The following is a 13365-nucleotide window of genomic DNA, read 5'->3' as shown; positions in this document are numbered from 1 at the left end:
AGTCATTGCTTGGGAAAATAATACCTAGTTCCATTAAATCATGAAAAATCTAATTTTACAGTTAAAGTCCCTGATGGTGGTCGGTATCAATGTCTGTAAAGATGCATTCAGCCAGGGAACGATGGTGGTTGGATTTGTGGCCAGTATTAACCCCAGAATCACCAGGTACTTTTAAAAATTACCCTAACATAGTCTTCAACTGTTTGGACTTCTGATTTAACTAAAGGCTATACAGCAAGGAATAGTTTGTATTCTTCACTCATTTTTAAAATATGAACACTTGTGGTCACAAATTATATTCACATATATAAATGTGATGGGTAATACTGGAGTAAAATTTAGCTTCAATAAAACCATTTTTATATGTACATTAGGACAGGCTATTTCTTATATGCTCTGTACTAGAAAGTTTACGTTCATGATGTCAAGCAGTTGAGAATCAGTTTGCCTGGATTTATATCCTGATCTGCAACTTACCTATCCTGTGTAAATGTTCAAGACATGCTTGTTACTATTTTTAATAGTCACAGAAACTTGATATGGTGGTTGTTTATTTACACAGCTTTTAAAAACATAGGCAGGGAACTTCCCTGGTGGTCCAGTGGTTGAGACTCTGCTCTTTCACTGCAGGGGACACGGGTTTGATCCCTTGTTGGGGGACTAAGATCCCATCTGCTGAGACATGCATCCAAAAATAAATAAATAAATAAGAAATAAAATACATCATCTTTAGAACAAAGCAAACATAGGCAGGATGAGGAATAACACATTAAACATTGACTCAGTACATATTAAATTGTAGTTCTTAGAATTGTTTCAATATTTATAACTAAACAATGTGTTTTGAGGCTGTTCGCAACAGGTTTTCTTCCTAGAATTAAGCTCTTTGATTTACTCCATTAAATTTGTGATCAGGTATATATTTGGGATTGTGGGAAACAAACAAACAACAGTTTGCATGCCTCCAACTTCATTCCAGGTTGTATGAGATCCCTGTTCTGTGTGTCACTTCCTTAATCAAACACCTAAGGAAGGCAATGGCACCCCACTCCAGTACTCTTGCCTGGAAAATCCGTGGACAGAGGAGCCTGGTAGGCTGCAGTCCATGGGGTCGCTAAGAATCGGGAACGACTGAGCGACTTCACTTTCACTTTTCACTTTCATGCATTGGAGAAGGAAATGGCAACCCACTCCAGTGTTCTTGCCTGGAGAATCCCAGGGACGGGGAAGCCTGGTGGGCTGCTGTCTCTGGGGTCGCACAGTGTCAGACACGACTGAAGCGACTTAGCAGCAAGGGACTTCTGGCTTCTTAGCAACATTTCTAATTGCATCATGATTATTGCACATTTTTAGAGAACTAGAGAAATGGAGATATTGTATATCACTAAGTCATTATCTTCATTTTACAAGTGCTTTTAATGAATAATTTTAGCAAGAGAACTTGCTTCTGAAGTCTAGATTAAGTTAATCATGTTAAGATTTCAATTCCCCAAAGCTTACCTATAGAAATGAAGTTTATCCTTGAGAAATCTTTGAATAATTTGAAAGTAGAAGGTCTACTGCTAAACTAATACATTTCCTTAATAATGTAGTGGCCTGTATTTATCAGTGCTTATTATGTACCAAGTGCTGAACCAAGTACTTTGCGTGTTTTATCTAATTTTTACAACAACCCTATGAGATACTAACTACTTTGCATGCTAAGTCACTTCAGTTGCGTCTGACTCTTTGCAACCCCATGGACTATAGCCCGCCAGGCTCCTCTGTTCATGGGATTGTCCAGGTAGGAGTACTGGAGTGGCTTGCCATTTCCTCCTCCAGGGTATCTTCTGATCCAGGGATTGAACCCAAGTTTTCTGTGGCTCCAGCATTGGCAGGCAGATTCTTTACCACTGAGCTACCTGGGGAGCCCACTAACTACATTACTATTTTGTAAATTTCCTTGGCACAACTGAGGAAACTGAGGCTTAGGTTCATATAGTAAAGTCACACAGTTGGTGAATTTATCAGCCAAGACTTGAACCCAGAGACATATGATGCTAGCACTGAGCTTTAGTTTCTAGTATCAGTGAATTTTATTGAGTGGGAGGGGGGTGAGGAAGAGCATTTTAATATAATAGTAATCATATAGTGTATAAAAAGTTATGAACATTGATTTAGTTATAATGTCTACCTCTTAATTTAATACTTATGCATGTTGATAGCAGAATTTTCAAAGGTGAACTTTACTTTGGTTCTTTGCTTACTTTAGGTGGTTTTCCCGCTGTATCCTTCAGAGAACAACAGCTCATGTTGCAGACTGCTTAAAAGTGTTCATGATCGGTACTAAACTCATAGCACTAGGGGTGGGCTCCAAGGACTGCTCCTTCAGACCCAAAGTCCATAAGCTTCTAGCAGATCAGACAGGTGGAAACAGACTCCTTAAGTCTCCCTGAGTTAATTGGCACCTAGTTGGAGACCCCAAAGCTGTGGCCTGACTCAGACTGACAGATAGGCTCTGTGGAATTTACGTTTGTGTCTCTGTGTGAAAAACTGAAAGCCAGGAGGAAAGAAAAGTTTGTAGCTGCTGGTGACTCTGGCAAGCAGTTTGAAGGCCAAAAGAAACTTAGCCTGGAGGAACAAGAATTGTGACAGACCAGGTCTAGAAACAGGAGAAAAGCCTGGGGGACTGGGGGTGGGGGTGCTGGCAGGTCAGGTGTGGCATCAGAGGAGAAAATGGGGAAGACAGCAGATGGGGAGGGTGCCCTCCTCACAGAGGAACGCAGTGGAAAGAGGGGTCTGGGGTTTCCATATCTTTTCCAACCCAGGTCCGAAACTCGCTTGGCCCCTGCCTAGCAATGTGACCTGTACAACTCCCCCCACCCCCAATCTGCATCATCACAGCTATAAACTCTGAGGGGTTGTAAATATTTGTTTTCCAAAAAAGTGCAGTTGGTGATATGTCCTGGTAGTGGACTTATACATATGGTCATTTTCTATCAAACTAAAATTAATCTCCGGGACCATAAACTCTCCTAATACAATGGTGCCATATATGCAAGAATTTTATCATATTACTTTCCCTTCACTTCAAAACCTGGTCATTTTTTTAGCAGTAGTTATGAAAAGTTTCTGTTGGGTAGGAGTCTCTGCTCTTTAGGCAGTTTCTTAAAGTGAGTGGAAATTTTTCAGAGTTCACACTGTCAGCGAGACTTATGGGTGAGTCAGTGTGAAGAGATGTTTTTTACAGGAGCAGCCAAGTCTTTTCCTTGTGTTTTCATATTTATGCTCATTAGAGAAGAACATTACATAATATTATCCAGTCTTTGAGAGGATTGAAAGATTGAAAGAAACTAAATTAGTATTAATTTGGTTTGGGGGAATTTGTATGTCTGTGGCATAAATTAAATTTTAATTTATTGCTTAGATATTAAAATTTTACTAAAGAGATACGCTGAGTTTGAGGATATATTATGCCACAGAAGCTATTATGATTCCTTAAATAGCAGAAATGCCGCAATGTTCCAGAAAGTTATCCAATTTTATATTATTACAAATACAACCCAAATTAGGTATTACCCTATCTCACTGTGGTCTGAAATAGCAAGCTATTTAAACACTGAAATATATGGGAATGTTATTTGTTGTTGGCATCGGACAAGTCATCCTTTTCTTACTAACATCAAATCCTGCAGGGGCACTGAACAGGTGGTATACGCATAACCAGGGTTTGCCAGCACGGATAATTGTGTACCGTGAAGGTGTCGGCGACGGTCAGCTCCAGACACTCGTTGACTATGAAGTCCCACAACTGCTGAGCAGTGTGATCGAAGCAAGTTCAAATACCAGGTATCAAATGAGTATTCTTTTCCCACTTCCAATTCTAGCACATTCATCGCAACTATTAAAATTATTATGTGCATCTGTCTCTTTTATTTTTTGTGTGGTTAAGTTTTGCTCCATTTCTGCTTTATGCAAGTACAACCACCCCTAGATTGGAGGGTGGTTGGGCTAGTCTTATGTAAATCGTCTGGGTGCTGTGAGCTTTTGGGGGCCCTGGGTAGGGGTACCAGAAGAAGGCAGGAATCTCCAGAGCAGCTGACACTGAGATTCAGCAGGAAGCTTGCAGGGCTGCTGGCAGCTAAAGATGCTTCGTACATATTAACATGCTGGGGGGAACAAAACCAGCTCTGGTTTCAAATTCAAGGCCCAGATCAACACAAGGGTGAAAGGCTCTGACGTGCAGGCACTGATCTGCAGCTCAGGTGTGTGGAAGATGCCAAGTGCGGTTTGGGTGCTGTGAAATCCAGGCTGCATTTGGAAATCAGACCATGCTAAACACCAAGAACGTTCCTCTACTGTCAGATTTCTAGATTCGATGCCTTGGTCCATTTTCCTCCATGATTATATCCAGTGGTAAATGCAAGAAAAATGTTAGAACCAGAAAAATGGAGGAGGATTATGATCTTAAGATGGCTTCTTAAAATCCTCAGAAAGCCTTATATTCCAAGTTGTGCATAGCACTCCCTCTCCTCTGTAGGGTTATACCATCATACAACTGTTGAGGCGCAAAGGAGCCAAACCTTGACCTCATCAGTGACCATCAGAGAGGAGGGAGAGCATCATAGCTCAGTGGCAAACCACCTTTAGCTGCATTCAAACTATCAGAGCCAAACTTTCTCATTCCCCACTGACCTTGGGTCACTTCAGTTCAGTCGCTCAGTTGTGCACGACTCTTTGTGACCCCATGGTCTGGAGCACACCAGGCCGTCCTGTCCATCACCAACTCCCGGAGCTTGCTCAAACTCATGTCCATCGAACCCATGATGCCATCCAACCATCTCACTCTCTGTCGTCCCCTCTCCTCTTGCCTACAATCTTTCCCAGCATCAGGGTCTTTTCCAATGAGTCAGTTCTTCACATCAGGTGGCCAAAGTATTGGAGCTTCAGCTTCAGCATCAGTCCTTCCAATGAATATTCAGGACTGATTTCCTTTAGGATTGACTGGTTGGATCTCCTTGCAGTCCAGGGGACTCTCAAGCGTCTTCTCCAACACCACAGTTCAAAAGCATCAATTCTTCAATGCTCAGCCTTCCTGTGGTCCAACTCTCACATCCATACATGACTACTGGAAAAAAACCATAGCTTTTATAGACCTTTGTCAGCAAAGTGATACCTCTGCTTTTTAATATGCTGTCTAGGTTGATCATAGCTTTTCTTCCAAGGAGCAAGCATTTTTTAATATCATGGCTGCAGTCACCATCTGCAGTGATTTTGGAGCTCAAGAAAATAGTCTGTCACTATTTCCATTGTTTCCCTGTCCATTTGCCATGAAGTGATGGGACCAGATGCCATGATCTTAATTTTCTGAATTTTGAGTTTTAAGCCAACTTTTTCACTCTCCTCTTTCACTTTCATCAAGAGGCTTTTCAGTTCCACTTCGCTTTCTGCCATGAGAGTGGTATCATCTGCATATCTGAGGTTATTGATATTTCTCCTGGCAATCTTGATTCCAGCTTGTGCTTCATCCAGCCCAGCATTTCACATGATGTACTCTGCATAGAAGTTAAATAAACAGGGTGGCAATGTACAGCCTTGACGTACTCTTTTCCTAATTTGGAACCAGTCCATTGGTCTATGTCCGGTTCTAACAGTTGCTTCTTGACCTGCATACAAATTTCTCAGGAGGCAGGTCAGCTGGTCTGGTATTCCTATCTCTTGAAGAATTTTCCGCAGTTTGTTATGATCCACACAGTCAAAGGCTTTAACATAATCAATGAAGCAGAAGTAGATGTTTTTCTGGAACTCTCTTGCTTTTTTGATGATCCAGCGGATGTTGGCAATTTGATCTCTGGTTCCTCTGCCTTTTCTAAAACCAGCTCGAACATCTGGAATTTCTTGGTTCATGTACTGTTGAAGCTTGGCTTGGGGAATTTTGAACATTACTTTCCTGGTATGTGAAATGAGTGCAATTGTGTGGTAATTTGAACATTCTTTGGCATTGCCTTTCTTTGGGATTGGAATGAAAACTGATCTTTTCCAGTCCTGTGGCTACTGCTGAGTTTTCCAGATTTGCTGGCATGTTGAGTGCAACACTACACAACATCATCTTCTAGGATTTGAAATAGCTCAACTGGGATTCCATCACCTCCACTGGCTTTGTGCATAGTCATACTTCCTCAGGCCACTTAATTTCGGATTCCAGGATGTCTGGCTCTATGTGACTGATCACACCATCATGGTTATCTGGGTCATTAAGATACTTTTTTGTATAGTTATTCTGTGTATTCTTGCCACCTTTTAATATCTTCTGTTTCTGTGAGGTCCATACTGTTTCTGTCCTTTATTGTACCCATCTTTGCATGAAATGTTTCCTTGGTATCTCTAATTTTCTTGAAGAGATCTCTAGTCTTTCCCATTCTACTGTTTTCCTCTATTTCTTTGCATTGATCACTGAGGAAGGCTTTCTTATCTCTCCTTGCTATTCTTTGGAACTCTGCATTCAGATTGATATATCTTTCCTTTTCTCCCTTGACTTCAGCATCTCTTCTTTTCTCAGCTATTTGTAAGGCCTCTTCAGACAACCATTTTGCCTTTTTGCGTTTCTTTTTCTTGGGGATTGTCTTGATCGCTGCCTCTTGTACAATGTCATGAACCTCTGTCCGTAGTTCTTCAGCTACTCTATGAGATCTAATCCCTTGAATCTATTTGTCTGTTCCACTGTATAATTGTAAGGGAGTTGGTTTTGGTCATACCTGAATGGTCTAGTGGTTTTCCCTACTTTCTGCAAGTTAAGTCTGAATTTGACAATGAGAAGTTCATGATATGAGCAACAGTCAGCTCCTGGCCATGTTTTTGGTGTTTCTCTATCTTTGGCTGCAAAGAATGTAATCAGTCTGATCTCAGTATTGACCATCTGGTGATGTCCACGTGTAGAGTCTTCTCTTGTGTTGTTGGAAGAGGGTGTTTGCTATGACCAGTGCGTTCTCTTGGCAAAACTCTGTTAACCTTTGCTCTGCTTCATTTTGTACCTCAAGGCCTAACTTGCCTGTTACTTCACTTCCTGTGTTTGCATTCCAGTCCTCTATGATGAAAAGAACATCTTTTTTTGGTCAATTTTTTTTGGTTAGTTCTAGAAGGTCCTGTAGGTCTTCATAGAACCATTCAGCTTCAGCTTCTTCAGCGTTACTGGTTGGGGCATAGACTTGGATTACTGTAATATTGAATGGTTTGCCTTGGAAACAGAGATCATTCTGTCATTTTTGAGATTGCATCCAAGTACTGCATTTCAGACTCTTTTGTTGACCCTGAGGGCTACTCCATTTCTTCTAAGGGATTCTTGCCCACAGTACTAGATATAATGGTCATCTGAATTAAATTCACCGATTCCAGTCCATTTTAGTTCACTGATTCCTAAAATGTAAATGTTCACTCTTGCCATCTCCTGTTTGACCACTTCTAATTTACCTTGATTCCTAGACCTAACATTCCAGGTTCCTATGCAATATTGTTCTTTACAGCATCGGACTTTACTTTCACCACCAGACACATCCACCATTGGGCATTGTTTTCGCTTTGGCTCTGTCTCTTTATTCTTTCTGGAGTTATTTCTCCACTCTTCTCCAGTAGCATATTGGGCACCTACCAACCTGGGGAGTTCATCTTTCAGTGCCTATCTTTTTGCCTTTCCAGTCTGTTCATGGGGTTCTCAAGGCAAGAATACTGAAGTGGTTTGCGTTGGGTCAATCTAACTGATCCAAGAGTCACCAGCATGCAATTTGGGGATTGCAGGATACATTTTAGCACCTGAAAATGCTAAAGAGTTAGTTCTCCTGCACCATGACATCAACTTTTAAAAAGTTTTGAGATTGAAAACATTAATAAAGTATTTTTAAGATAAAGTGCTTAAAGTGAATTTTCGGTGATCTGGAGGTTTCTCCCATAATGGCAAATATTTGTTTTTGTTTAGTCGCCCAGTCATGTCTAACTCTTGTGAGACTCCATGGGCTATAGCTCACCAGGCTTCTCTGTCTCTGGGATTTCGCAGGCAAGAATACTGCAGTGGGTTGCCATTTCCTTCTCCAGGAAATATTCCCAATGCAGGGATTGAACTTAAGTTTCCTACATTGCAGGTGGATTCTTTACCGCTGAGTTACCAGGGCTGAATATTTGGATTTTATCTATTAACACTTAACACCTGGTCATTCAGCATTTGGCCCCAAGGTGTATGTGGTCTGTCCATCCACCCTCCCAGGCATGTGTTTTGCAGGATTCAGAAGCAATGACTGGAGGAGTAAGGAGAGCTTCTAGTTTTCCATTTTTTATTCAGAAATTGGAAGAAGAGCGAAGGTGAAACAGGGAAATGATTGCTAATGGAAAAAAGAATCTTGTCTCTGTGTATATAATTCTATAAATGCTTTCTTTAGAAGTGCTAATTATAATTTATTGTCCCATGAACCATTCTTGAGAGTCCCTTGGACTGCAAGGAGATCCAACCAATCCATTCTAAAGGAGATCAGCCCTGGGTGTTCTTTGGAAGGAATGATGCTAAAGCTGAAACTCCAGTACTTTGGCCACCTCATGTGAAGAGTTGACTCATTGGAAAAGACCCTGATGCTGGGAGGGATTGGGGGCAGGAGGTGAAGGGGACGACAGAGGGTGAGATGGCTGGATGGCATCACCGACTCGATGGACGTGAGTCTGAGTGAACTTCGGGAGTTGGTGATGGACAGGCAGGCCTGGCGTGCTGCAATTCATGGGGTCACAAAGAGTCCGGCACGACTGAGCAACTGAACTGAACTGATGAACCATTCTTCCCCATCCCCTTTCAGTGATGGAAACTGGTCAAGTGATTGGACATACCACACTTTGGCAACAAATGAAGATGATCCTTAATTTAAAGATTGTTTGTATTTCAGGGAGTAGGGGAGATTAGGGGTAATTTTAATTTTCTTTGTTTTGCAGCATTTTGTGAATGAATGAATTTATTTCATTTTAAAATTACCAAAAATATATAAATAAATAGAAAAGGCTGCATGGCTTGGTTTTAGTTCTCTCCGTCTTCTTATTATTACTATTATTTTTTACTTTGCCTCTCTGGTCTTAAGCCCCAAACTGTCGGTGATTGTGGTCAGGAAGAAGGGCATGCCACGATTCTTGGTGGAAACTGGCCGAAATCTGCAGAACCCACCACTTGGCACTGTCGTGGATTCGGAAGCAACACGGCCAGAATGGCAAGTCTGTTAGAAAATCTATTTTTAACAAAGCTTTGACCATGTGTGGTCAGGTTCGGCCCTGTTCTGCATGCCTTCTTTCTCACAATCCTTCCTTTCCCCTCAGGTATGACTTTTACTTGATCAGCCAGATGGCCTGTCGGGGAACCGTTAATCCCACCTACTATAATGTCATCTATGATGACAATGGCCTGAAGCCCGACCACATGCAGAGACTCACATTCAAACTGTGTCACCTGTACTACAACTGGATGGTGAGTGACAGCTCAGTACTTAGTTGCAGAGTATAACTTGGGGTGCCCACCTGGAAGTTGTCACCCGAATCACCTTTGGCACAATGCCTGAATTTCCACAAAGGAGGGATGAATAAATGGATGAATGGATGGATGGATGATTTCTTAGTCCACACTGGATGAAACCCACTCTATCATAGACATAAAATACCAGTAACTATTAGAATGCATTAGCATTGATAATTTCTCGAAGACTTTACTATATATATTATTTTATACCGGTCTGGGAGGAAATCAGGGTATTGTTACTTCCAAGTTACAGATGAGACAGTTGAAGGCAACTCAGATGTTGTGTCTGGTGGGAAAGCAATAGGCATGACTCCATTCCAGAGCTGCTGTCAAGGTCCAAAGCCAAGATTTGCTCGCAGCCCCTGAGAGCATCAAGTTGTAGGAAACGTAGGTCAGCCCTCAGTGTGCGGCTCACAGGTCCGGGGTCAGCCCTCAGTGTGCGGCTCACAGGTCCGGGCGTCATGAAACCTCTCGGCTCCCCATCCTGCCCAGCGAATTTAAGTTCTCGGTGAGCGAGGTTGCCCTTTGTTGGTGAGTTCTTACTGATTTACACACATTCTAACATATGTATAAATAGTGGATGAAAAAAACCTCAGGAAAGAATACTGCTTTGAAGAGTAAGTTTTCCTCTTAATTACTATCAATACATTTTCCTCCTCAGGGCCTAATCAGTATTCCAGCTCCCTGTCAGTATGCACGCAAGCTGACCTTCCTGGTGGCACAAAGCCTTCATAAAGAACCAAGTTTGGAATTAGCCAATTCTCTCTTCTACCTGTGATAACATGAATGGAGGGCATCGCTGGTGGAGGATTCTGAGGAGCCCTTGATGTACTCTATATAAATCTGCTATAAGCTCAAGGCTGTGGCTCTGGGAAGCAGATTGAGTGTAGTTTTAACTTCTGAGGGAAAAAAAAAAAAGACACAGCAACTGAATCCGAAATGGTTCAGAAGAAATGATGTTTTATTTTTATTTTTTTTATTAAAAACTTTTTTATTGAAGGACGATTGCTCCACAATATTGTGCTTATCTCTGCGTTTCATCAACATGAATCAGCCACATGGTACACACATGTGTTGTTTTATTTTAAAGAGCTTTGTGCTCAGGGTGAATTCTGTGGTGTATAGAGTTAAAATGTACCATCACCTGTAAGGAATACCAAAAAGTTAAATAAGTGCTTGTGTGATGTTTTAATGGTAGGGTTTAATTTCCACCCTAAAATTTGCAGAAGTTTTCTTAAAATTATGTTGTAGAGTGTTTTGTTGAGTGGTTTAAGTAGTTGTTAGAAAATAAAGAAAATTGAGAGCATCACATGCGTGTTTATTGTTATTTGAATTTTAGTTGACATTTCATATGAACTTCATTATCTAAGGGCTTTCAGCAAAAACTCTTAGCCCCTAAACCACCTCACCATCACTCTTTGAGTTATATTTCCAAAAGTGAACATTTCACTTATTCTTTCTTTTTTAAAATTGAAGTATTGTTAATTTACAACGTTGTGTTAGTTTCAAGTGTACAGCAAAGTGATTCAGTTATACATGTATTTTTACACATATATGCATGCGTGCATGCTAAGCCACTTCAGTCATGCCGGACTCTTTGCAATCCTGTGGACTATAGCCTGCCAGACTCCTCTGTCCATGGGATTCTCCAGGCAAGAACAGTGGAGTAGGTTGCCATGCCCTCCTCCCGGGGATCTTTCCAATACAGAGATCGAACCCACGTCTCTTAGTCTCCTGCATTGGCAGGCGGGTTCTTTACCACTAGTGCCACCTGGAAGCCCATATATACACACAAATATATGTATTCTTTTTCAGATTTTACTTATTCTCTCATGGAACTTTATTTCACTTGGTAGCAGCTTCTCTCGCTGTGATCTTGTCTCCTATTGCTTCCTAAACAATAGGTACCATCAGAAGAGAACTTGCAGAGGCTCCCATCCATCTGCCCACCTTAGGGCATCTGTGGGCATAGACCCTGCCCCTCCCCTCGTTACTGTAAGCAAACTGTGCTCCTGTGGAATCCCTCCGCCCGTGTACTAACTCCTGTTCCCTCTAGTCTATCCAGGATGCTTCTCTAACCATTCCTCCCTCTCCCTTCTGTATCATCAATTTCTCTCTCACGCTGGATTCTTCCCACTCATCAGCATTAGAAATACATTCTTATTTCTCCCATATTAAAAAAGAAACATTTGTCCTCAAGCTCCTACCTTGTTTTTTTGCTCCTCTCTACAGAGAAACTTTATCAACTTAAAAAATAGTCACAATCCTAAAGTTGGGAGGTATGTTTTATCCAGTGGGTATTTTTAGGACTTCACGCCTGGGAGACAGCATCTCAAGTGACCCCGAGAGAATTGCTCTGAGGAGGGGGTGGAGGAGTCAGGTTGTATCGGTTTGCAACAAAGGGCAGGTATATCTGAATATCAAAACTATTTTTTAAGAAGTCAAGAAATAAGATATCTCAAGATATTTGGTGCTTTTCTATGTATGGGAAGATGCAAGAGTCTGGACTCACTGAAGTCATTCTTTTCATATGCATCTCAGCTCTCTGGGGCCAGGATCCTGAGTTTTTCACACAGAGTTCCTCAGGGCTCCCTGTAGGGAGTGGCTGCAGTCTGACAGCTTCTGATGGCAGGGACTCTTCTCCTTCCTGAGTGCCCTGGAGGGCTGGAATCCGGACAACGGTAGCATCCTTGTTTATCAATATGACAGGAAATATTCCAGTTCTCAGCTTTTCAAGAGCCGTCCGTGACTGATGTATCCAATTTCATATGCCACTCAGAATTTCACCACAACCATTACAGCAAAAATCACTTTGGTCAAAGAGGCAGTGACTTCCATTTATTAAATCTGATGGTCAGTTCTCTGTCCTCATCTTCGCTGACCTGTCACCGTATTTGACCCAGTTGGTCATTTCCTCCATCTTGCGTCACTCCATGTGGCCTCTAGGGTAACACTCTACTGGTTTCTCTTCTGCTGCGTCCAACACTCATTCCGTTTCCTTTGCTGCTTTTCCCTCATCTTCTATCCTTTTCCTGTGTGAATGCCCCAGGGATGAGAATATGGTGGCATGCAAAAATATTTTGATGCAGGAAAGACTGGAGTCCAAATTCTTCTCCCAGGGGAGAGAGTGTGTAGAAGGCTGCAGAAGCATGGAGCAGAGAGCAGACACTACCGCAGATCGTATAAGAGGGCACCAAACACAGGCTTTTCCTAATTGAGAGCGTTTTTCCAGGCTGGGCCCAAATGCACCCAACATGGGACCTTTTCTAGTAAAGAAAACCTTTGCTGGAGTGTAAGGGGTAGGGGGTAGTTAATGCATTGCAGGCACAGGACCAAGATTTTACATACATATTTAATCTTAATGACAACTGTACGAATTAAGCATTATAATGACCATTCTACAGATGGTAAAACTGAAAATGAAAGATACCATGTGGCTCACCAAAATTTATAAAATGAGTAATTGTGAAGGGAGAATTTTCCTCAGGTGTATTTGACTCCAAAACCTGAGAGATAAACCATAAGACTCTATCACCTTAATAATAGGTACTAAAGGATTAAAAAACTTCTCTCAGAGTTCTTAGATGAGGGAGTACCTTATACACTTTAAAGTTGGCATTGTATATAGCAAGTCTTCAGAGGGAAGTTCAGTTCAGTTCAGTTCAGTCACTCAGTCGTGTCCGACTCTTTGCGACCCCATGAATCACAGCACACCAGGCCTCCCTGTCCATCACCAACTCCCAGAGTTCACTCAAACTCATGTGCATTGAGTCGGTGATGCCATCCTGCCATCTGTTGTTCCCTTCTCCTCCTGCCCCCAATCCCTCCCAACATCAGGGTCTTTTCCAATG

General features: G+C 41.8%; 1 protein-coding gene across 1 annotated transcript in view; it reads left to right on the top strand.

The window, feature by feature from the left end:
• The window catches only part of PIWIL4 (piwi like RNA-mediated gene silencing 4), a 55284-nt gene extending 44980 nt beyond the window's left edge, over nt 1-10304 (top strand). Inside the window, exons 16-21 of the mRNA XM_055547623.1 lie at nt 62-165; nt 2252-2322; nt 3675-3828; nt 9087-9212; nt 9319-9466; nt 10176-10304. Of these exons, the coding sequence (XP_055403598.1) occupies nt 62-165; nt 2252-2322; nt 3675-3828; nt 9087-9212; nt 9319-9466; nt 10176-10292 (720 nt within the window). The 3' untranslated portion in view covers nt 10293-10304. The remainder of the gene's footprint in view (nt 1-61; nt 166-2251; nt 2323-3674; nt 3829-9086; nt 9213-9318; nt 9467-10175) is intronic.
• Nucleotides 10305-13365: the final 3061 nt, after the last annotated feature.

Source organism: Bubalus kerabau, chromosome 15, assembly GCF_029407905.1.
Source record: "Bubalus kerabau isolate K-KA32 ecotype Philippines breed swamp buffalo chromosome 15, PCC_UOA_SB_1v2, whole genome shotgun sequence".
Taxonomy (NCBI): domain Eukaryota; kingdom Metazoa; phylum Chordata; class Mammalia; order Artiodactyla; family Bovidae; genus Bubalus; species Bubalus kerabau.
Note: the sequence above shows the minus strand (reverse complement) of the source record. Positions and strands in the feature narration are given on the sequence as shown.